Raw genomic sequence first — 25,442 nt, forward strand, 5'->3', positions numbered from 1 at the left:
TGTTGTGTAGCCAACATCTGTATTCATTACATTAAAATGCTTTGTGTCTAAACTCTGAGCGCATCAGGTTGTTGAATATGTAGTGGATGTTTCAGTCAGAAATTGTAGATTGCAAACTCCTCAGATCAGTCAAAGAAAGCTCTTTATTCACTGCTTTGGAATACAGAACAAAAAATGGTCTGTTTGAGCATTTTGGAACGGAGTCCTGCCAATGTTATGTGTAAAGACAAATTCTTCTTCCTGACAATCAGATATAATGTAGTCACCCATTTGCTGCGTAAATCAATCTGTTTTATATAGGGGCACCAGTACATTAGAACATTCAGTTTTAATGTCAGGTGACCCTTGCAGGTACTATTTAGTGTATTTCTACAAATATGATATTTGTAGAACTGTGGTAGTGGGTCTGACTCAGTGACATGTCTGGACGTCACCTGAAATGTCTGTGGTATCTGTGAACTGTATAGTGGTGCCTCAGGGGTTAAGGTACTGCACTTGTAATCAGAGAGTTGCTGCCAAGTTGCCACTGTTGGGCCCCCAAGTGTCATATAAATGCCATATATGTAAAAGTGTAACTATATTAGATAGCTTGCCTCTAGTAACTAAAACTGGTCTTGAATTGCACGTTACAGTTACTTTGCTTTAACACAGTTGTTGAGTCTAATCATGTGTACAGGACGCTGAAGGTAAATTACAAAAAAGAGGGGAAGACGTAATTTCTACATTAATATTCAGCCTCTTAGTAGGTTACGTACAGTCAGAAATACACAATCTACCATTTCATATCTGAGCTGTTTAACAGTTGGTTCTCACAACTTTGTCTCTAAGCATATGTCGTTGGTTGTAGAGCTGCACACCCGGATGTTCCTAAAATCCTCTGAGATCTCCAGTGGAGTTTTGCCTTTGGTTTCAGGCAGGATGAAGAAGAAATAGAGAGATGCAGCCAAACACACACACGAGAAGAAGAGGAAGGTGAAGGACTTCAGCCCAGCCTGAGGAACACACACACACACACACACACACACACACACACACACACACACACACACACACACACACACACACAACCACACACACACACACACACACACACACACACACACACACACAACCACACACACACACAACCACACACACACACACAACCACACACACACACACAACCCCACACACACACACAACCACACACACACATACACACACAACCCCACACACACAAACAGAGCAACCTGTGAGCTTTTGATTGTCCATGCTTTTGTATGTCTGCACAGTGGCAGCGGAAAACCCAGGTTCATGCCACTGTATATATAAATGTAACTATATATAGACAGAACTGTATATATAAATAACTATATAAATATAACTATATACAGACAGAACTATAAATATATAGAAATATTCAGAAAGCACTAAATAAACAATCATATGTTTATACGGAATATGCAAATATCGTTCTAGATTAATTTGTGATTTTTGGATTTGGTTACACAGTCAAATGTTGTTTTATTTTTGCGTATTTCAACTTGTGTCACACTTTGTTCTCTCCCAAGGACGCTTCTCTCTTAAATTTGGATCCAAAACAATAAAAAAGAAAGTGCATCGTCTACAGGGTAAATGGGTCTAAGTGTGTCCTTTTTGAAGTCAGTCAAAGAATGACGACGCTCCAGCGGTGTGGTTTTTCTTTCTGGTTTTGTGGATTGTTAAACTCGGCAGTGTAAAATCATTTCCGAGGGGCTGAATAAATGCATCAGTGTATATGTTGTGTGTGTGTCTGCGCAGGAGTTCTTAAGAAGCTGTGAGTCACCTTATTGCTGCACTCAGCACTAACAGGATATTGAGGTGCAGTTGTACCGTTACTGAGGTTATGTAATAAACTTACTAGAAGGAAGGAGAAAATGAATCCAAATATGGAAAAGTTTGCCCATTTGATGAATCCATTGAATACAAATGCAGCAGATCGATATGACTGTACAAACATCTCATGGCTGAGGGGCGGTGACACACTAGCTGTCAATCAAAAACATTAATTAGACATTTGTAATTTATTACTTAATTGACTCTGAAACTATTCACTCTTTGTAATCAGTACATGGGGGGTTAAAGCAATGATTTGGCAAAAATTGTCCAGTTACTTCAAACGCAGGTTTGCCTGAAGTGTCTATTATTAAACCAGTGGCTTCTGGCAGACTGAATGATCTAACATGGCTCTAGCAGCCACCCTGGACAATCAGAAGCACCCTAGTTATATATATGATACTTTTCCACTTTTAAATGTGGACTGTCTGTGCTATTTTACAAAATGAGATTGCATAGTTTAAGTTCTTCTATAGCAAGTATATGAACATTTGGTCATTTATTTTAAAACTTTGGGTGAAAGGGCTTCCAATACTTGCTAGCTAAATTGACTCTGCAGCTCCAGTGCTGAACTAATAACAAAAATCCAAGACACATCTTGGCTGATCGACTATAGTTGTGTAAGTGTAATTTGTTCGCTGGTATGTTGGTGTTATATATTTGTGTTATCTTACCTGGTCCTCCCCCATAGCATATAATAAAGAGAAATATGAGGCTGACTGTGATGTATGGAATCCAGAAAGAGTAATCCTAGTCATGCAGTAAGAAATAGGTTAAAAAGATCAAAATCAGTAATCTGCTACAATTTTTGACTAACTAAACTAGTTGTAAACAAATGTAGGGAGCTAGTAGAGGTTAAACCAGTTACACACATTTACGTGACCTCAAACTATTCAACAGATAGGAATGAATTTTGGAGCTTTGTATCCTAGAGTTGATGTCCAAGATGATTTAAGTGTCCTAGACGAAAGTGTGATCTGTATTTTAACCTAATTTACTTCTACTGTAAGTCAACATCTTAAAATTTTAGAGCAAAGTATGGAATTAAATCTTCACATCATCCCATGTATTTAGAGTAAGTTAAATTTTGAAAAATGTCAAATGTTTGTAAAATAGTGTGCCAAAATGTTTTGGACTAAATGTTACCACAAAAGAACTGGCTCTCGACACGTGCGACCGCGTGTGGCTATTCAATGAAAATCCTTTTGTCACCTTTAGTAGAAGCATGGTGGTGATCAAGACCATAATGGTTGCCATGGCTCCAAAACCTGCCCAAAGCATCACTCTCCTCCCCACACGGTCAATCAACAGACCCTGTATGATAACACATCACACACACCTCTCACATTTGTCTTCAAACAGCATTCACAATGCATATGTTGGCAGCAGTAGCTCAGTGGTAGCTCAGGAGCTCAGGTACTTGACATGTTCTTGGAAGGTTGTTAGTTCAAGTCCTGCCACTCTTGGGCCCCTGAGCAAGGCCCTTAACCCTCAAGTTGCACTCAGTCATAACTGTAAGCCGCTTTGGAGAAAAGTGTCAGCTAAATGCTGGAAATGAAATTTAAATGCATATATCATACTGTCGTGGCCAAAAGTTGAGACTAGCACAAATTTTGGTTTTCACCAAAGTTTGCTGCTTCAGTTTTTATGGTGGCAATTTGCATTCACTCTAGATTGTGAAGTGTGATCAGATGAATTGCAATTAATTTCAGTCATTCCTTGCCATGTAAATGAACTTAATCACAAAAATTACTTCATTCCAGCCACTGCATTTCAGCCCTGCCACAAAATGGCCTCCTAACATCAGTTTAGTGATCATCTCGTTAGCTCAGGAGAAAGTGTTAACAAGGACAAGGCAGCTGATTTAATTCAACCATTTATCGAATCATCAAGAACTTCAAGGAGAGAGGTTCACTCGCAGTGAAGAAGGCTTCAGGGCAGCCAAGAACGTCAAGCAAGCGCCAGGACCGTCTCCTAAAGAGGATGCGGCTACAGGATCGGGTCACCACCAGTGCAGAGTTTGCTCAGGAATGGCAGAAGGCGGGTGTGAGTGCATCTGTGTGCACGGTGAGGCGGAGGCTTTTGGAGGATGGATGGTGTCAGGAATGGAAGCAAAGAAGCCACTTATCTCCAAGAAGAACATCAAGGACAGACTGACGTTCTGCAGGAAGTATAGGGATTGGACTGCAGAGGATTGGGGTAAAGTTATTTTCTCTGGGACACCTGGACAAATGATTGTCCGGAGAAGAAAAGGTGAGCGCTACCATGAGTCCTGTGTCATGCCAACAGTGAGTCATCCTGAGACCATGTGTGGGGTTGCTTCTCATCCAAGGAAGTGGGTTTGCTCAACATTTTGCCTAAGAACACTGCCATGAATTATGAATGGTATCAAAACATCCTCCAAAAGCAACTTCTCCCAACAATCCAGGAGCAATTTGGTGATGAACAATGCTTTTTCTAGCATGACGGAGCATGATGTCACAAGGAAAAAGTGATAACCAAGTGGCTCTCAATCCCATTGAGAACCTGTGGTCAATCCTCAAAAACAACTCCAAGCACCGATTAGGCAAGAATGGGTTGCCATCAGTCAAGATTTTGCCCTGAAGCTGATATCCAGCATGCCAAGGTGAAGTGCAGAAGTCTTAAAAAAGAAGGGTCATCACTGTAAATATTAATATTTGCTTAAACTGGATGTATTTGTCAATAAAAAGTTGTTTTTTAAATGCATAAAATTGTACTTCACTATACCATATAAACGTTTGACAAAAAGATCTAATAAAAAGTAAACTTTGTGAAAAACCAAAATTTGTCAGTCTTAAAACCTTTGGCCTCAACTGTACATACAGTCATTATTTATATAATTTAATATGCTGGTATTTGTGGGCTCCAAATGTTTTGTTTTCCATTGTTTCATTTTCTCTCTCTGTCTCTCTCTCTCTCTTTTTTTTTCTCTCTCTCTCTCACAGAGAGAGAGAGAGAGAGAGAGAGAGAGAGAGAGTGAGTGAGTTCACCATGCAGCCTGTCTCTGAGCTTCTAGTCCTGATAAATGCCAGAACTCACACATGTGAGGTTGGTGAACATTTCTGAAATTCCCACGCCTAGGGTGACATAACGGATCTTGTCCACAGGAATTCCTGCTTCCTGGAAGATGCTGAATGAAAACATGCTTATCTGTGGGAGCAGAGCATTGTGGGTCAGAAGTAACGACATCTCACACTCATAGGAGTATCACATATTTAAAACTAAAATGCACCATTCTTTTTGTACTGAATTTTCATACACATTTCATACATACACAGGATCTTCCCAGTGAATAACTGAACAGAATCTTGGGAATTTCAGGAAAAGCAAATTTCACAAGTGAAGGGAAGGTTTTTTTTTTGCTGGTTTTTTTTTTGATTGAAAGTGTCAACCGTAAATCCAGTTGTTTTGTGTCACCTTTACTGCCACCTAGCGGCACAATTCATAACTATGTCCGCATTGTTTTTAATATTGTTGTATTGCTATTGAAATTCAAAATGTAGCAAATTTATACAGCACAAGCTGCATTACATTCAAAATCTAATGTTAGAATTCTATTGTTGCATGCAATGCAGTTTAAATGCTATTGAAATACAAAAAGGAAAAAAATATCTAAGTATATGAAGTCCATTCATATGTGTAGAGAAGTGAGGAGAGAGAGAATTCTGATGGAAAGGGATTTAATGCTCAGTGCTGTAGGCCAGTAGACAGTACCTTTGACATTCAGATCAGTCAGTAAATCACAGATTAACTAGAAACACTGTAATGTTACATTTTTGTAGTTTACCCCAGGGTTGCCACAGAACTGGATTCCCTCATTGAGGACAACCAGAGTGAGGAGCTGCCATCGTACACTCCTGTCCTTCAGAAGATGCCACAGGGTTTTATTGCGCTGTCCTCTCAGAGCCTCCTGCTCCACCAACATCTCCTCAATCTCCTTCTGATACTCCCCCGGACCCCAGAGAAACTGCAGCGCTGCAACACACACACACATGATGTACACACACACACACACACACACACACACACACATTCGACAAATGCTGTTTCTATATAAGCCATAGGTAGATATGTACCCTTCCTACACTGTTCAGTGTCACCCTTCTCTATCAGTAAGTATCTTGGTGCTTCAGGGAAGAAAGGCAGCGTTGCCATCTGAATCACGGAGAAAAACGCTGGAACACAGAGCAGAATATTCCAGAACTCCTCCCGGCCCAGGAGCTCACTGTGAGAGCAAGTACAGCATTTTAGTACAGAAGAGTCACGTAGAATAATGAAAAATATTCAGGGTCTGCTGAAGCTTTGCTTAACTGGGTCAGGTGACCAGGAGGTCGCCGTGAGAGCAGCACATTGGTGAAGAGTAATTACAGCATTTTAGTACATAAGAGTCAAGAGTCAAATATGTCTCTACTACTGAACCCTTGATTAAGTAGGTCATGAGAAGCAGGGTGATGGACAGGATCAGAATGGGACACCTCAGAATTGCATGCAACAGTAGTTTCCTATTTTCCCTAAGAAATGTTCTGTCACCTCAGGCCCATGATTTGCCCCGTCAGCTTTCCAGTGGCCAGAAAAATAGCAGCAGTAAGTGTGACCATCCCTCTTAATTCCTTGAGTGAGCTCTCTCCCAGATAGAGGACATGGACGCTTCCACCTAACCCTTTTAAGACCAAGAGCGAATAAAATAACTGAGTTCCAGGGTACTTCTAACATTCAAACTTTGAGAAGTTGAACAAAACTGTGTATAGATATGTCCTTGTTGATAGAAGGGGAGAGAGGTTACCTGAAGTGAACCCGAACAGGAAGCGAGACAGCATGATCATCTCAAATGAGTTTGCGAGTCTGCTTGTGTACATGGTGCTTGACGCGACAATGTTGATGGCATTGTTCCAGATCATAGCTCTCTTTCTGTGAATAAGGGAGTTCATATTATTTAAAATGAGTGTTTATTTACAATTATAAGAAACAGGACATGTCAGACATTAAGCTTTTATCAGATATGCAAGTGTCTGAAATGTTTCCCTATACACTGTATTACTCTGCGATTTTCACTATACTGTGTGCATTTGAGAACAGAAAGTACAGGTGGTCGGGGGTTTGACTCCTGACCGGGGGGCCTCCAGAGTGGTCCCTTAGGGAATGTCCTTAACGCTGCCCGCCTACCTCATTAACACTGATGGTTAATGACGACAGTCACACCGGCTTGTGATGCTGGAGGACCAAGGCAATCTGATGGAAAGTGGGTTACTGGAACAAACACAAGCCACTCATAGATGAGAGTGGAGAAGAGAGGAGTGCTGGAATGCTACTAAACCAGCAACCCCAGTGTGTGAGGGTATAGGCAGAGGATGTGGGACCTACACGTGGAAACTCAACATCTAGACTATCACTGAAACAACTAGTAGCTCAGTGCTCCAACATCTTCTAGCAGTAATTGCTGCAAACACTAGAGATCGAGGAGATACCACACAAACACTACGGCAAGGGGGAGCCAGGAGGACAGGTCAGAGGAAGATATCATCATCATCATCATCATCATCATCATCATCATCCCCACACACCGAACTTGGCAACCAAGACCAAATGAGTCCATGCACCAAGTTCAACACCAGAGCTGCTGACCTGAAATTGAAGATCATGGCTAAGCTACAAAGCAGTCATAGACCACACAGGCCAAGTGAAGTAGCTGAAAAGATGGACGATGACTACCGTGACCGTCGCTGAGACCAACCAGCTGAAATGCGCCACAGCAAAAGTATATTATTTGATTCATGATGATTATGAAACTTATATTTGTGATCAGTATGATACTTGAAAGCAGCTACAGCCAAATACCTACAAAGAGTGAAACAATTCCTGAGAAGTCAGCAGAATGCAAAGAACTAGATCTGGGATATCAACACCTACCAACACCTACACTCTACCAGTCATCTACCAGACAAGGAAACTCCTCTGTGAAGAAGGAGGGCCGAGGACTAGTGAGCGTCAGAACCACAATCCAGGATGAAACGACCAAGATCCAGGAGTACACTAGGATAATGGCCCCAAGTGACAAAGTGTTTAGTGAGAACCACAGACAGCAGAAACCAGAGGAGGACAGAAATGAGGAGGAACAAGGAGCATCATGGGAGGAGGAACCCCTGCATGGTATGTACCACCAGCTAACAGTGGAAATGGCTGATATGGAGGAATCCTACCAATGGCTGGAAAAGGCTGGATTGAAAGACAGCACAGAGACACTAATCATGGCAGCACAGGAACAAGCTCTGAATACAAGATCTGAATACAAGTAGTAGAGGCTGGGATCTACCACACCAGGCAGGACCCCAGATGTACAAAGATGCCCCTGAGACAATCCAGCACATAACAGCAGGATGCAAGATGCTAGCGGGCAAAGTGTACATGGACCGCCATAACCAAGTGGCTAGCACAGTGTACAGAAACATCTGTGCTGAGTACGGGCTTGAAGTTCCAAGGTCATGTTCAAGTTCAAGGTCAAGTTCAAGTTTGGTTTATTTGTCACGTACATAGTCATACATGGTATAACTCGCAGTTATATACAAAATACAAAAAATATAACAATGTATGTACAGTATATGTATAATATGTATATATACACAAATGTACAATGTATATATGGATATATGTGTATGTACACAATGTACAATTCCAGTTTACAAATATAAAGATATACAGATTTTCAGTCACATGGTTGTGTTGGTCCCCACAGTTTATCATTTGCCCTGATTCAGGGCCCAAATGGCCCGTGGGAAGAAGCTCCTCTTCAGTCTCTCTGTCTTGGTCTTCAGGGAGCAAAAGCACTTTCCTGACCTCAACAGAGAGAAAAGCCTATTGTTGGGATGGGTGGGGTCCTTCACAATCCTCCTGGCATTGGTCTGGCACCGCTTCTAATAGATAGTCTGCAGGTCAGGAAGTTCCGTATGAGTGATGCGCTCTGCTGAATGCACCACCCTCTGGAGTGCTTGTCTGTCCTGCTTGGTGCTGTTCTCAAACCAGACTGTGATGTTCCCGGTGAGGATGCTCTTGATAGTGCAGGTGTAGAAGTTCTGCAGTACCTTGGAGGGCAATCTGAAGTCTCTTGGGCATCTGAGGTCTAAGTGGCATATATTCCCAAAGTGGTGGAGAATGACAGAGCTAAGATCCTATGGGACTTCCAGATACAGACAGATAAGATGGTAATGGCTAACCAACCAGACACAGTAGTGATGGACAAACATCAGAAGAGAGCCATAGTGAAAGATGTGGCAATCCTAACAGGAACAAGCTCGCGAAATACCACGGGCTGAAAGAACAGCTAGACAAGATGTGGAGGATGAGGCAACGGTGGTTGTCAAGGTAATGGGAGTACTAGGGGCTGTGACCCCCAAAACGGGAGAAAGACTCCAGCAGATCCCAGGAACAACATCTGAGAACTTCCTCCAGAAGAGTGCAGTCCTGGGAACAGCCAAGATACTACACAGGACCCTCAAGATCCAGGACCAAGCTTGGAGGAAAAAGAAACCGCACAGAAATGTTTATGTAACTTTTCTGAGAGAGAAAACCCCCCCACAAAAAGTAGTAGGAAAGGTCATAATGCAAAAAACATGAAACATAATATTGTGATGATAAACTCATTTTCAAAATGTATGACAATATTGAGCTTTTCTGAGAGTTTTTAATACATTAAACTCCATGCAGTAGAAGAACAGATGTGCCGTACTATGAGAACCACTGTGCTTTACCTCAGCGTTTACCAAATACTTAATGTTGATAAACATCAAATGTGTGAAATTTGAATGGTGAAAATGGTTAAAATAAATGAGAATTATGCAAATGATAATTATACAACTATACTGACATTATGTTCAAACAGCTCCTGGTTAATTTGCCTTTTTAATTTGATAGTTTGACAGCAGCTGTTTGTTGTTTACAAGGGCTGTATAACTTTAAGTATAACATTAAAGTTGGTCAGTGCTGATAGAAATACTGTTGATGCTAAGCAATTCATAACATGTTATAGTGGCCACCCCTTATAATAGCTTCAACTCTTCTAAGTACTGATTAAGAAACAAGAAGGCGAAGGAAAACTCACCTCCCCAGGTAGTTGGTGACCCACTGAACACTAATGGCACCAATGAGACCCCCCAGACCAAAAGAGGCCACTACAGCAGACCAAATCATTCCAGCTGTACTCTCTCCTGGAGCGCCACCATACCGCTGTGTCCAGCTGCTGTTTATAAACTCTTTAATGAACTGTGTAAAGAGTCAAAGTCAAATGTATTTATTTAGCGCTTTTTACAACTGCCATTGTCACAAAGCAGCTTTACAGATGTCTGAGTCCAAGCCCCCAGTGAGCAAGCTGAGGGTCACAGTGGCAAGGAATTTAATATTATGCATATTAAAGAACATACAATAAGTAACTTGTACTGTATGGCCAAAGGTTTGTGACAGTTGCAGCTCCCCTTTGCAGCTATAGCAGCCTCCACTCTTCTGGCAATGTTTTTCACAAGATTTTGGAGTGTGCCTCTGGCAATTGGTGATTTAGGCCCATTCAGTCAAAAGAGCATTTTTGAGGTCAGACCGTGATGGACACAGAGGTCTGGCACTTAGTCAACAATACAATTCATTCAAGGTGTTCGGTGAGGGCTCCGTGGCCACTGGAGTTCCCCCACACCAAACTTGTAAAACCATGGTTTGTATGCACCTCATGCTGTGTACAGGACCACAGTCGTGTAGGAACAGGAAAGGGTCTTCACCAAACTGTTGCCACAAAGTTGGAAGCATGTAATGCTGTAGAACTAAGGGCCGAGCCCAAATCCTGAAAAGCTACCCTGGACTGTTATCCCTCCTCCACCAAACCAGACGGCTAACATTATTTTTTCTGGGAAGTACTTTTTTCTGGCCTCAGCCAAAACCAGATTCATCCATCAGACTGCCAGATAGTGAAGATTCATCATTCTAGAAAACACGCTTTCCCTGCTCCAGTGATGGTATGTTTACACCCCTCCAGATGACGTGTCAGTGTGCATAGGTAGCTTAGACTAGTGTGCATCTGCTCAACAGTCAAACCCCACTTCACAATGCTATTGATGCTCAGTTCTTGTGCTTATATTTCTAGAGGCAGTCTGGGGCTCTACTGAGTGATGTCACAGAGGATAGGTCATCTTTATATGCCACATACTTCAGATCTCAGGAGCTCCACTCTCTAAGGTAGCGTACCGCTCCATTCTGTAAGGTAACATACAGAACCATTCTCTAAGGTAGCGTCCAGCTCCGTTCTGTAAGGTAGCGTCCAGCTCCGTTCTGTAAGGTAGCGTCCAGCTCCGTTCTGTAAGGTAGCGTCCAGCTCCGTTCTGTAAGGTAGCGTCCAGCTCCGTTCTGTAAGGTAGCGTCCAGCTCCGTTTTGTAAGGTAGCGTCCAGCTCCGTTTTGTAAGGTAGCATGGTCTAATGTTTCACAGCTGAGTTGGCAAAGACTCGCGGCAAAGGTTGCATCCTATGACTGTGTTGAGTCAGTGAGCTCTGCATTACATCCTTTCTACTGGTGATGTTTGTTGATGGAGGCTATGTGCTTGATTTGAATATACCTGCTCACCAGTACATGTGGCTGAAACACCTGAACTCAATAATTGGGAGGTCTGTCCATATACTTTTATCTATACAGTGTATAGTTATCCAATATCCATCAGAGTACAATGTGGTAATCTAGATGGTCATTTCTGCCCATATAAAGGTATTTCTAGTCTAACCAGTCTTATATAAATGTATCCTGATCAGGCCCATAAAATATTTATTTATTTTAACAAAATTTAACAGTGGCAGAATCCTCATTAAAGGGGTGTACTGAGTAATAATCTCACCATGGTTGGAGAGCTAATCAGGGTGAGGTGGTTTCCAAGCTGGAAGGTTCCTCCAAGTCCAAGAACAAAGATAAAGAGCAGAGCCTTGCCCTGGACCTACAGCAAAGGTCAGGATATTTATTACTACAAATCAGTCATTTATAAGCAATAACACCAAGTGCCCTTATTATTTCAGTACTGAAGTACTGAAAAATTGGCTAAATTAGTATGTATTGTCCTGTTTAAAATCAGATGCTTACTGTTGAAAAATATATTTTCTTTATCTGAAGCATCCACAGTAAATAAACAACACAAGAACAGTACAGTGCCTTGATAAAAAAAAAAAAAAAAAGTGTTCAACACAGTCATCAGATTAATCAGATTCATCCCGATTATATTCAGACAAACTGTTCCAGCCTGTATTTCTATTGCACACCAATTGTTCAATGTTCTCTTTCAAAGTCTAAATTCAAGATTTCTTAACTGAAAAAATGGATTGAACATCTTCAAACTAGTACTTGGTAGAACTTGGTTTTGCTGCAGTAACATACTGAAGACTGTTGGGTGACGTTCTACCAGCTGTGTGGTTCTACATGACTTGGGAAGGATGGAGCCGTTTCCTCCTGGCAGATTTGTTCCCCGTTGCTCTCACTGGTTGGATGATGTTCATCAGCCTAAATTTTCAACTAGTGCTTTAGATGCTCGATTGTATTGTGATCTGGACTTTGACTTGGCTTTTCTAGAACATTCTGCTTTTTTGTTCGACCGCTTCTTTGTTGTTGTGGCATCACAGTGCTGCTGGTTAGTGAAGTTTCTCCCAAGCAGGTTGTCTTCTCTCTCCCGTTTATTTGCACGAGCCACGTGTCTTTCGGTTTTAACAAGATGTTCGTTCTCCAAAAGCCCTGAAGACATCTATGTGTGGGGGTTCAGTACGAGAGACTAATCAGAAGCAGGTGAGGGCAGGTGAGTAATGAACTGGTGATCGTGGAGCAGGAAGTGGCTGAGAAGCTTGAGTAGTGCTGGTGTGAGTGGACTCCTGACTCCGTACTGATGGCACCTTTTGTTGCTGAGATATGGAGTTTTGAGGGATGGATTTGTCCAGGCAGTGCCTGGGGAGTATGATGCAACTTCCATTTCCAAAATGGACTCAACAGTGCTCAACTGGAGATTGTTAGGTGGTGATCAAGATCAGACGCTTGCAGAAATGAAATAGTAGGTGTCTTTATTCTTAATCCAAGAGTAGAAGAATCCAGAATTATGATCAAACAAGAATGTAATGGGAGAATCCAAATCATAAAGAATCAACAGTCGAGTCAAAAAACCAGAAGAGCAAACACAAACAATCCAGAGAGAATATCCAAAAAAGGGGGCAGGCAAAAATACAAGATCGGAAAAACAAAGTCAAGCTAAAGTGCACAATAATTCAATCAAGAAATAATGCTCGGTATGCTTTCAGAAAACTTACAGCAATACTTCACAGTGAGTGGTAGTTCTCAACAGTCTTATATGCACTGATACTAATGATGTACAGGTGATTTAAATACTCCCGTGATGCTGATCTTATTAAACATCTCTGATTGGTGGAGTTGTTGCCAGGGAGAAGAACGGGTTGCTGGGTGTTGTAGTCTGCTAGGGAATCTGGCGATATGACAGAGATCCATATACTTGGATATTATTTTGTAGTCTTTTCGTATCTTGTGCAGGTCTATAACTTTAGCTATAATTTCTGGGCCCTCCCCCCCGTGTATGTGTGTGTGTGTGTGTGTGTGTGTGTGTGTGTGTGTGTGTGCATTCGTCTGTATGGTCTCACCCTCCCTGTGTTTCACACCTGCTCCTCATTGTGTATCATTAGTGTGCATGTATATAAGTCTTTTGCATAAGTGTTTGCATATTTAACCTGGTTAGCTTGCTAGCCAAGCGTTTGTTTTGTGTTACAATATCGTGTTCGATACCACTGGTCCCTGCATCCTGCTTTGCCTCACCATGTCACACTATTTTATTACACAACTAATATAACTTTAAATTTATTCATTCTGAGTTTTTTTTGTTAGAATAAGCTTCTTTCAGTCTTTTAGAATAAACATTGTGATAAAAAATGAAACAGCACAAAATGTCATTTGTATTCCAGACAAACCTAATGATTTAAGGTCCATGAATACTTTTTCAAGTCCATATCCACATTTTTTTTTTTTTTATATATATACAAAGTGCTTCTTGGATATGAGAAACTTAACATTTCTAACATTTTGTCTTACTAGCTTATAAAAATAAAGGTCAAATTGTAGTCTGCTTACCAGTTGTGTAAAAGTGCTCCCCATGCCTCTGTACATAAAATCCTGCGCAATAGTGATGCCTCATTTTAACTATGGCGACCTCTGTTACACATTCATGGATATAAGATTAATTTTTTACATCAGGTTTTCGTTATATTAGTGGTAAAGGGCTCAGGGGCAACTCAGGGGCTGTTCTACATGTATTACTCAAGTACACTGCTTTTCTCTTCAGATATTACATGCACATGTAAATGTATAAGTTGTCTGGTGCAGTACAGTGTAGAAACGATAAGCTAAGCAAGCAAAGTTGAAGCTAGTTGAAATAAGATAATACATAATTATACCATGTTTACATCTCACATTTATTCCCAAGGGGTTGCAAGGTATTAATTTCTAGTTGATTTATTTTCCCTTACATGTCCTAACTTCCTAACAGCCATTATAACAATAACTATGTAATATGTTTTTGCAACAGGCAAACATTAGTCACATTACTGATATTAGTGACATTACTAGTATAAGTGCCATTACTGGTATTACTAATGTTATGCCTGTTGCAAAAAATCTTCGCAAATGTCACTTATTTATGGAGAGACAACTTTCTGTTGTCTGTACCCCTGTATGTATACCTAGATTTTAACAGGCATTATCCAGGGACAGGCTGGAAGAGAATGCCCTGTGACCCAGTATTTTCCTTACAGACTGCTTACTGGTCAAGGTTCTCCTTAGAATAAAGGGGTTAAGAATAAATCTCACCACAAATACTGCTGTTGGTCTTGTAGTGCATACATGAATAATATTCCTATGGAGCGCATTGGCTGAGTGTATCTAGTTTTTAACTGCCATGTTTTTTTCCTTTCATAGGGACAAACATAAAACAGACGTGACTCCTCGGATCATCAATTATATTCCTGATTTGCTGTTGAGGAATGTACTACAAATATAGGTGAATAGTCACATTTGATTCTTATGAATTCACATGAACAGTCACATACGATTCTTATTAATTCTGATGAACAGTCACATCTGATTCTTATAAATTCAGGTGAACAGTCATGATCCAGTCATGTTATATCTTAAGCACTGGCCTTAGAACCTGTGAAACGTTTTCTTGTGCCTGTCACACCTTTGTTGGTAGACACCCAAGACTCTCATAAGCCACTCATACAGATATATGGGCCTGCTGTCATTAGTCACACTCATACAGATATATGGACCAGCTGTCATAAGTCACACTCATACAGATATATGGGCCTGCTCTCATAAGTCACACTCATACAGATATATGAGCCTGCTGTCATAAGTCACACTCATACAGATATATGGGCCTGCTGTCATAAGTCACACTCATACAGATATATGAGCCTGCTGTCATAAGTCACACTCATACAGATATATGGGCCTGCTGTCATAAGTCACACTCATACAGATATATGGGCCTGCTCTCATAAGTCACACTCATACAGATATATGGGCCTGCTGTCATAAGTCACACTCATACAGATATATGAGCCTGCTGTCATAAGTCACACTCATACAGATATATGGGCCTGCTGTCATTAGTCACACTCATACAGATATATGAGCCTGCTGTCATTAGTCACACTCATACAGATATATGGGCCTGCTGTCATTAGTCACACTCATACAGATATATGGGCCTGCTCTCCTGCGGTGCACCTGTGCCTTGTGTTGGTTTCATCATGTACGTATGTTCAGTGGTAGTCACTTTCTTCTGAAGTCTTGTTTTTGCTACACTTGAGCCTCAATATCTTGTGTTGCTTCTTGTGTATTCCTGGTTAGTGACTATAGCCGGCTCTACTGTATATTTTCATAGCAGGCAAGCGAACAGGATCTGTTTTATGTCAGATAGTCATTGGTACTCTCTGGGACTTCAGACATGCACAGACGTTTGACTGGACAGTGGTGAGTGTTTCTCGGCCTAGATTCTTATAACAATTTTTTAAAAGCCAATATAAGTCTTAGAATTCATTTGAGATGGTATAAGACATAAGTCCTTTCATGTCTTCTAGAAGTAGGCAGGTAAACTGGGTAAAGACATTTTCAGTGAGTTGCAGCCTGTCAGCTGTCCTGTCTCCTGAAAGCTACAGGGCTTCTTAGTTTTCTGGTATCCATAGAAACTAAGTCAGACTAGCCTTATGGAGAGTAACCGAAAAATAAAAACTGTATATTTGGTCAGCGTTGATGCACACTTGCGAGAATAAATTTACCAGCTAATGCGCTAATTAAGAACACAATTGGCTAATTAAGAACACAATTGGCTAATTAAGAATGTAAATGGATAATTAAGAATGTAAATGGATAATTAAGAATGTAAATGACTTTGATAAGCAAGCCATAAGTAAAATACAATAAAAGTGCCCCCCCCCACTCACCCCGAGAGTAAAGGTGCACATAACAGTCATAACAGGAAAGGTCTTGGTCACGGCAGCATTAACAGTCCTGGGGGGGCCAGCAGTAAGCACAAGTGTGTACAGGGTGTGATGTGTCTCAGAGACATCTTAATTTGATCCATCGAAGCCCTTTGGGAGGTGGACTGGGATGCATCTGCAGTATAAATGTTAATCCGTCTTGAAAACATCCTAGACAGCAAAGAAATACCACCCATAGCAACCGCATCAATTCCCTGGCCAGAAAATGATATAATAATTACAATTCTGTTTGGAAATCGCTCTGCATGTAGTTAAACAAGCTAGGCTATAAGGGCACAGACAAACACAGCTTCTTATTGTAGGGTGCCTCCAAACTGTATACTCCACCTGAATATGAGAAGGTATATACTGTGTGCTAAACAGTGAAGATTTGGCAGGTTAGTGCACAAAATATTAGTGCACAAAACGGGAAGTGATGATGCGTTGCTATGCCAACATACGTCATTGCAAGCTGCTGGTTACTTTGAGATTTTCTTTGAATCAGATAAAAATTAAAAATGGAAATGAATGATCTGTTTTAGCTTATTGCTTTGAGAGGACACAAACACTCGTGTGGAAGATTTTCTCCCCTAGCAGACCACATGATCAAAAAGCGATGGAGAGTTTAAAATATATGGTTTATAACAGACTTTTACGCGATGGACAAACATCTCATTAATATGGGTAATAGCCAACATCCAAGCTAGCACATACAGATGTTCACACACATGTGATGGTGGTGAGGATTTCCACCATTCCCACCCCCAGTGTGACATAACGGATCTTATCCACTGGAATTCCTGCTTCCTGGAAGATGCTAAATGAAAACATGGTGATCTGTGGGAGCAGAGCATTGTGGGTCAGAAGTACTGACATCCCACTCTTATAGGAGTGTCACAGAGCAGTGTGGGTCAGACATACTGACATCCCACTCTTATAGCAGTGTCACAGAGCCGTGTGGGTCAGAAAGCCTTATGTGGCGATATACAGGTGTTATATATTTTCATGGTGTTACATCTTGGTTTAAAATATCATGGTTTCACTTTAATTCACACTTTAAAAACACATGCCAAAGGTGAACATTAATGGAAAATTTTTGAAGAAAAACACCAGCTTTAAATTATTAATAGCTTTTCTGAGATATGTGAGCAAAAGAAAAAGAAAAAAATCGATTTTGTGCAACTAACATCATTAACTCCAAAATAGATCATTAAAAGCCAAAATAGATGTTGTTTCACTCAGCAACTTGTTTACATAGTAGATTATTTAACCAAAGGGTTACAGATCAGGCCTCTGCATTAAAAAAGCACCATATCAAGGAGGAGGAGGTCATGACATTTGACCTCTCCATTTTTTGGAGGTTGCTGGACACTTAAGGAATGAGAGAAGAATACGTAGATGGGAATGACATTCATTCGGCAGAGCCTCTTATCCAGAGCGTCAGCATGACGGAACATATGCTTCCCTGATGCTCTACTCTGTCTGCCAAGTGACCTACATGAGCACAAATGTGTTAATCAGTATCTTTCCACCATAGTACAGAAATATCCCCACTGCACTGCAAGCTTAAAGTGCAACTATTAGAGTGGCATGAAAGGATCTTATTAAAACTTATTAAAAAGTATCAAATGAATGTTCAAAGGTATAAAGTGGTTAGAAAAAATAGTAAAACACATGTGCCCATTATCATACAGTTTTCAATAAATATTTGGAAACATCTGTGTGTCCAATTAGGAACTTCAGTCATGTTTTACGAGACACACTTTGTCTTAACCTTCCTGCAGTTCCTCACCAACAGGAACACAATCTGTGTTAAGAATGGTGCACCACGCAAGTAAAGTCTGCTCCATAGTAACAAACCAGCCAGTGCTGAACGTGGATAGAGGTTGGCTGAGAATTCATTCATGGCAACAGTCTATAATTGTACACCTCTAAAATGTCATTGGTGTGTGAGTGTTTGTAAAAGCTGATATATGTCTGTAAAGCGTCACTGAGTCTGAGAAAGATGTAAGATGTAAATAATAATAATAATAATGTACTTGTAAGATAGGTGTACTTAATAAATAAGCATGCTAGCTCATTTACTCTTGTTACAGAACATCTAAAACCCAAAGCCATTCTTTTTAAGATAAGAATATTCCAGTCAAGAAAGTTTATCTGCTGCCTTTGGGGACATTAAAGTTTATTTACCCCAGGTTATGTTATCGATAACATTTCCTAGTGTCACATATTTCCCATGAAATCACACAAAAGGATGTTACTCGTTTTTCTGAGTGACTCTCAGATTTGACCTCATCACTGGTACAAACTCCTATGCATTTTTACTGGATTATCATTAAGCACTTCTTACAAAACACAACACTGATGTAGACAGTGTAAACATCAAGAAGAGAGTCACTTCTCAAATATTACAGAATGCAAAGATGCACAGATAGACTGCTGTTTATAAAAAAAGTATAATGTATTCATACACACTGATGTAGCTAAAAGTATAATGTATTCATACACACTGCTGTAGTGAATAATATAATGTATTCATACACACTGCTATAAACGAAATATTATAATGTATTCATACACACTAATGTAGCTAAAAGTATAATGTATTCATACACACTGCTGTATATAAAAAGTATAATGCAATCATAAACAATACTGTATATAAAATGTATAATGTATTCCTACATCGAACTGTATATAAAAACTATAATGTATTCATACACACTGCTGTATATGAAAAAGTATAACATTATCATACACACTGTTGTAGCTAAAATTATAATTTATTCATACATACTGTCATATTGTCACAGAACGCTCGCCTCCCCCGGGCACGTGGTTTGGCTCGCCACGTGCAGTGGGAGGCCAGCTTTGTTTGTAACCACACCTGCACACACCTGCACCTTGTTCGTCTAAATGTATATAAACCCGTGTCAAAGTGTGCAGGGTGTTGGTTATTGTAGGCGTAATGTGTGGATGTTTCATGTTAACGTAAAACGTACTTTTGTATCTGTCTAACGCTAACCGTTTCATGTTCCTCGTGTGTGAATCTTGTGAGTGCCGTTAGTGTTAAATGTAAATAATTGTTCGTCCCAGTCAGTGGAGTCTGTGCGTCCTGCCCCTCGCCCTGCGGCACTCGGGCCACCGCACGTTATAACTGCTATATATGAAAAATTATAATGTATTCATACATACTGCTGTATATTAAAAAATATAATTTAATCATACATACTGCTGTATGTAAAAAGTATAATGTATTCATACACACTGCTGTATATTAAAAAGTATTATGTATTCATACATACTCTTTTACATGAAAAATATAATGTATTCATACATAAAGCTGAATATAAAAGGTATAATGTATTTATACATACTGCTGTATATAAAAGTATAATGTATTTATACATAAAGCTGAATATAAAAGGTATAATGTATTCATACATACTGCTGTATATAAAAGTATAATGTATTTATACATAAAGCTGAATATAAAAGGTATAATGTATTTATACATACTGCTGTATATAAAAGTATAATGTATTTATACATAAAGCTGAATATAAAAGGTATAATGTATTCATACATACTGCTGTATATAAAAGTATAATGTATTCATACATAAAGCTGAATATAAAAGGTATAATGTATTCATACATAAAGCTGAATATAAAAGGTATAATGTATTCATACATAAAGCTGAATATAAAAGGTATAATGTATTTATACATACTGCTGTATATAAAAGTATAATGTATTCATACATAAAGCTGAATATAAAAGGTATAATGTATTTATACATACTGCTGTATATAAAAGTATAATGTATTTATACATAAAGCTGAATATAAAAGGTATAATGTATTCATACATACTGCTGTATATAAAAGTATAATGTATTCATACATAAAGCTGAATATAAAAGGTATAATGTATTCATACATAAAGCTGAATATAAAAGGTATAATGTATTTATACATACTGCTGTATATAAAAGTATAATGTATTTATACATAAAGCTGAATATAAAAGGTATAATGTATTCATACATAAAGCTGAATATAAAAGGTATAATGTATTCATACATAAAGCTGAATATAAAAGGTATAATGTATTTATACATAAAGCTGAATATAAAGGTATAATGTATTCATACATACTGCTGTATATAAAGGTATAATGTATTTATACATAAAGCTGAATATAAAAGGTATAATGTATTCATACATACTGCTGTATATAAAAGTATAATGTATTCATACATAAAGCTGAATATAAAAGGTATAATGTATTCATACATAAAGCTGAATATAAAAGGTATAATGTATTCATACATAAAGCTGAATATAAAAGGTATAATGTATTTATACATAAAGCTGAATATAAAGGTATAATGTATTCATACATACTGCTGTATATAAAAGTATAATGTATTTATACATAAAGCTGAATATAAAAGGTATAATGTATTCATACATACTGCTGTATATAAAAGTATAATGTATTCATACATAAAGCTGAATATAAAGGTATAATGTATTCATACATAAAGCTGAATATAAAAGGTATAATGTATTCATACATAAAGCTGAATATAAAAGGTATAATGTATTCATACATACTGCTGTATATAAAAACTATAATGTAGACGAAGAAGAAGGTGAGGAGGAGAAGGTGAAGGTGAGGAGGAGAAGGGGAGGAGGAGAAGGGGAGGAGGAGAAGGTGAGGAGGAGGAGGAGAAGATGAGGAGAAGGAAAAAAGAGGAGGAGGAGGAGGGGAGGAGGAGAAGAAGGCTAGGAAGAGAAGGTGAGGAGGAGGAGGAGGAGAAGGAGAGGAGGAGAAGGGGAGGAGGAGAAGCCCTCACAGAGCCCACATTGACCAGAACAGACTGTGACTACAAGGTTAATTAAATACTTGAAATACTCAGAAGTTCACCGGGTCCTTCACTGATCAGGACTACAGCGTAAAGGAGAAGGGGAGGAGGAGAAGGCGAGCAGGAGGAGAAGGGAAGAAGGAGAAGGGGAGAAGGAGAAGGTGAGGAGGAGGAGAAGGGGAGGTGTAACAATACCTTAGTGCAGCATGTTAAACATGGTAAGAGCCCTAAAGACACAGCAACACAGTTTGTCCTGTTTTAAAGTAGTCTCCATTATTCAGTGTCTAGAAATCAAGACAGGTCCAGTAACTGGAGCATTTGTTGAGGTTTTATCATTAATACAACACTTACTTTTTTATAAAAGCAAATTCACATTCATCACAATAATCCAATTGAATATCTATGTTGCCACTGGAAACTTTACGCTGTAGTCCTGATCAGTGAAGGACCCCATGAACTTCTGAGTATTTCAAGTATTTAATTAACCTTGTAGTCACAGTCTGTTCTGGTCAATGTGGGCTCTGTGAGGGCTCTGTGAGGGCTCTGTGCGGGCTCTGTGCGGGCTCTGTGAGGGCTCTGTGTGGGTTCTGTGTGGGCTCTGTGTGGGTTCTGTGTGGGCTCTGTGTGGGCTCTGTGAGGGCTCTGTGTGGGTTCTGTGTGGGCTCTGTGTGGGTTCTGTGCGGGTTCTGTGCGGGCTCTGTGTGGGCTCTGTGTGGGCCCTGTGAGGGTTTTGTGTGGGCTCTGTGAGGGCTCTGTGTGGGCTCTGTGAGGGCTCTGTGCGGGCTCTGTGTGGGCCCTGTGTGGGCTCTGTGCGGGCTCTGTGTGGGCTCTGTGAGGGCTCTGTGTGGGCTCTGTGAGGGCTCTGTGTGGGCTCTGTGAGGGCTCTGTGAGGGTTTTGTGTGGGCTCTGTGAGGGTTTTGTGTGGGCTCTGTGAGGGCTCTGTGAGGGCTCTGTGAGGGCTCTGTGCGGGCTCTGTGTGGGCTCTGTGTGGGCCCTGTGAGGGTTTTGTGTGAGCTCTGTGAGGGCTCTGTGTGGGCTCTGTGAGGGTTCTGTGTGGGCTCTGTGTGGGCCCTGTGTGGGCTCTGTGTGGGCCCTGTGAGGGCTCTGTGTGGGCTCTGTGTGGGCCCTGTGAGGGTTTTGTGTGGGCTCTGTGAGGGCTCTGTGAGGGCTCTGTGTGGGCTCTGTGTGGGCTCTGTGAGGGCTCTGTGAGGGCTCTGTGCGGGCTCTGTGTGGGCCCTGTGTGGGCTCTGTGTGGGCTCTGTGTGGGCTCTGTGAGGGCTCTGTGAGGGCTCTGTGCGGGCTCTGTGTGGGCTCTGTGAGGGCTCTGTGAGGGCTCTGTGCGGGCTCTGTGTGGGCCCTGTGTGGGCTCTGTGTGGGCTCTGTGTGGGCCCTGTGTGGGCTCTGTGTGGGCTCTGTGAGGGCTCTGTGCGGGCTCTGTGCGGGCTCTGTGAGGGCTCTGTGCGGGCTCTGTGAGGGCTCTGTGAGGGCTCTGTGTGGGCCCTGTGAGGGTTTTGTGTGGGCTCTGTGAGGGTTTTGTGTGGGCTCTGTGAGGGCTCTGTGCGGGCTCTGTGAGGGCTCTGTGAGGGTTTTGTGTGGGCTCTGTGAGGGTTTTGTGTGGGCTCTGTGAGGGCTCTGTGAGGGCTCTGTGAGGGTTTTGTGTGGGCTCTGTGAGGGCTCTGTGCGGGCTCTGTGAGGGCTCTGTGAGGGCTCTGTGTGGGCCCTGTGAGGGTTTTGTGTGAGCTCTGTGAGGGCTCTGTGTGGGCTCTGTGAGGGTTCTGTGTGGGCTCTGTGTGGGCCCTGTGTGGGCTCTGTGTGGGCCCTGTGAGGGCTCTGTGTGGGCTCTGTGTGGGCCCTGTGAGGGTTTTGTGTGGGCTCTGTGAGGGCTCTGTGAGGGCTCTGTGCGGGCTCTGTGTGGGCTCTGTGAGGGCTCTGTGAGGGCTTTGTGCGGGCTCTGTGTGGGCCCTGTGTGGGCTCTGTGTGGGCTCTGTGTGGGCTCTGTGAGGGCTCTGTGCGGGCTCTGTGAGGGCTCTGTGCGGGCTCTGTGTGGGCTCTGTGAGGGCTCTGTGCGGGCTCTGTGTGGGCCCTGTGTGGGCTCTGTGTGGGCTCTGTGTGGGCCCTGTGTGGGCTCTGTGTGGGCTCTGTGAGGGCTCTGTGCGGGCTCTGTGCGGGCTCTGTGAGGGCTCTGTGCGGGCTCTGTGAGGGCTCTGTGAGGGCTCTGTGTGGGCCCTGTGAGGGTTTTGTGTGAGCTCTGTGAGGGCTCTGTGTGGGCTCTGTGAGGGTTCTGTGTGGGCTCTGTGTGGGCCCTGTGTGGGCTCTGTGTGGGCCCTGTGAGAGCTCTGTGTGGGCTCTGTGAGGGCTCTGTGAGGGTTCTGTGTGGGCTCTGTGAGGGCTCTGTGCGGGCTCTGTATGGGCCCTGTGTGGGCTCTGTGTGGGCTCTGTGCGGGCTCTGTGCGGGCTCTGTGCGGGCTCTGTGAGGGCTCTGTGTGGGCCCTGTGAGGGTTTTGTGTGAGCTCTGTGAGGGCTCTGTGTGGGCTCTGTGAGGGCTCTGTGTGGGCCTTGTGTGGGCTCTGTGTACACTGTGTACACTGCTGTTAGAATTTGCAGGAAAAAAATAAGATAAACGTAAATGACCCTTAAAATGTATACTGTATGTGGAGCCCAACGCAGGTGCTTCATTTTGTCAGTTTCTTAGCAGGACTCCCAAAATGTAGATTAATTTGCTTTTAACGTTAATTTTGTTGTATTTGTAATTTATTATTGTTTTTAAAATAATACGTTTTTCTCCAATTTTCTAAAATGACTTTCCTAAAAAAAAAAAAAAAAAAAAGAAACTCACCTCCCCAGGCAGTTGGTGACCCACTGAACACTAATGGCACCAATGAGACCCCCCAGACCAAAAGAGGCCACTACAGCAGACCAAATCATTCCAGCTGTACTCTCTCCTGGAGCGCCACCATACCGCTGTGTCCAGCTACTGTTTATAAACCCTTTAATGAACTGTGTAAAGAGTCAACGTTAAATTTTTTAATATCCTTTTTTTCAGTGCAGCATAATAAAATGATTTATTATACTAATTACTTTACATTAACAGCCATATTTTGAAACTTAGAACGCAAGGGTGACAGAATCCTTATAATGGGTTTGTACTGAGCAACAATCTCACCATGGTTGGAGAGCTAATCAGGGTGAGGTGGCTTCCAAACTGGAAGGTTCCTCCAAACCCAAGAACAAAGATTGCCCTGGACCTACTGCAAAGGTCAGGACATTTGGTACTACAAATGAGGCAGTTAATGTTACTTTGGACATTTCTTTATAGACATTTGAGGATAATATGAACTTCATTGATTCCTTGTAAGTAGTAGAGCTTGTGGTTGAAACAGAAAATCAAGAACCATAGTAGAGAAATAAAAAAATTGTAAAAAATGTATTTTATTATGTATTCAAAGATATCTGAGCTCCTGTATAACTAGTAATATAAGAAGGCTCAAATGTATGCATATTCTTATCAATAATGACTTTGTAGATGTTTCTATTTATGGGAAGCATTAAATAAAAAGCACAAGAAATAAACATCCCAATTTGCAAGGATTTTTATATGAATAAATATCTTTGACTTAAGGTTTGACTTCGACAAGCTTGACTCAAGCTTAATACAAATAATTCTAAATATTCCTAAATTTCTTCTTAATAACCAATATGTTAAAATACATATTGAATTTAAATATTCCTACCATGTGCTGTGAGCGTTCCATGTCTGTCCAGGTCTGTAGTAGTGATGATTCACACTGGCCAAGTGCACATTGAACTCTGGTAGACATCTAGGGAAAGATTAATTTCTTACAATGGTTTAATACATCATGACTGTGAAACATTGAATTCATCAAGAGTGGATAAGAATTCAAATTCAAAATTCAAAATGCATTTATACAGTGGTTTTTACAACAGCAGTTGTCACAAAGCAGCTTTACAAATGTCCAAGTCCCAGCCTGCAGTGAGCAAGACAAGGGCGACAGTGGTGAGGAAAAGCTCCCTAGAGCACGAGGAAGAAACCTGGAGAGGAACCAAGACTCAAGGGGGGGGGTCCTCCTCTGGCCTCTTTGTTCCGAGGTGTGCATGTGTCTGAGATCAAACTCACAAGAGAGTGTCCATTAA

At 41.2% G+C, this 25,442-nt stretch overlaps 1 protein-coding gene across 2 annotated transcripts; it reads right to left on the reverse strand.

Annotated features, from left to right (window-relative positions):
* Nucleotides 1-127: 127 nt before the first annotated feature.
* LOC113581442 (solute carrier family 2, facilitated glucose transporter member 11-like) lies at nucleotides 128-25,041 on the reverse strand. 2 transcript variants are annotated; one of them, XM_035520463.1, is made up of 12 exons: nucleotides 25,022-25,041; nucleotides 11,734-11,829; nucleotides 9,968-10,128; nucleotides 6,659-6,783; nucleotides 6,406-6,535; nucleotides 5,952-6,100; nucleotides 5,663-5,850; nucleotides 4,915-5,025; nucleotides 3,067-3,168; nucleotides 2,529-2,604; nucleotides 1,880-2,007; nucleotides 128-992 (listed from the first exon to the last, which is right to left on the reverse strand). In XM_035520463.1, exons 1-12 carry the CDS (start codon nucleotides 25,022-25,024, stop codon nucleotides 810-812), a joined length of 1,452 nt encoding a protein of 483 aa, XP_035376356.1. In that variant the 5' UTR covers nucleotides 25,025-25,041; the 3' UTR covers nucleotides 128-809. The 2 variants fall into 2 exon arrangements, with proteins under 2 accessions (XP_035376356.1, XP_035376355.1); XM_035520462.1 differs by lacking the exon at nucleotides 25,022-25,041 and adding an exon at nucleotides 16,382-16,415.
* Nucleotides 25,042-25,442: the final 401 nt, after the last annotated feature.

This window comes from Electrophorus electricus, chromosome 20 (assembly GCF_013358815.1).
Source record: "Electrophorus electricus isolate fEleEle1 chromosome 20, fEleEle1.pri, whole genome shotgun sequence".
NCBI classification, from domain to species: Eukaryota; Metazoa; Chordata; class Actinopteri; order Gymnotiformes; family Gymnotidae; genus Electrophorus; species Electrophorus electricus.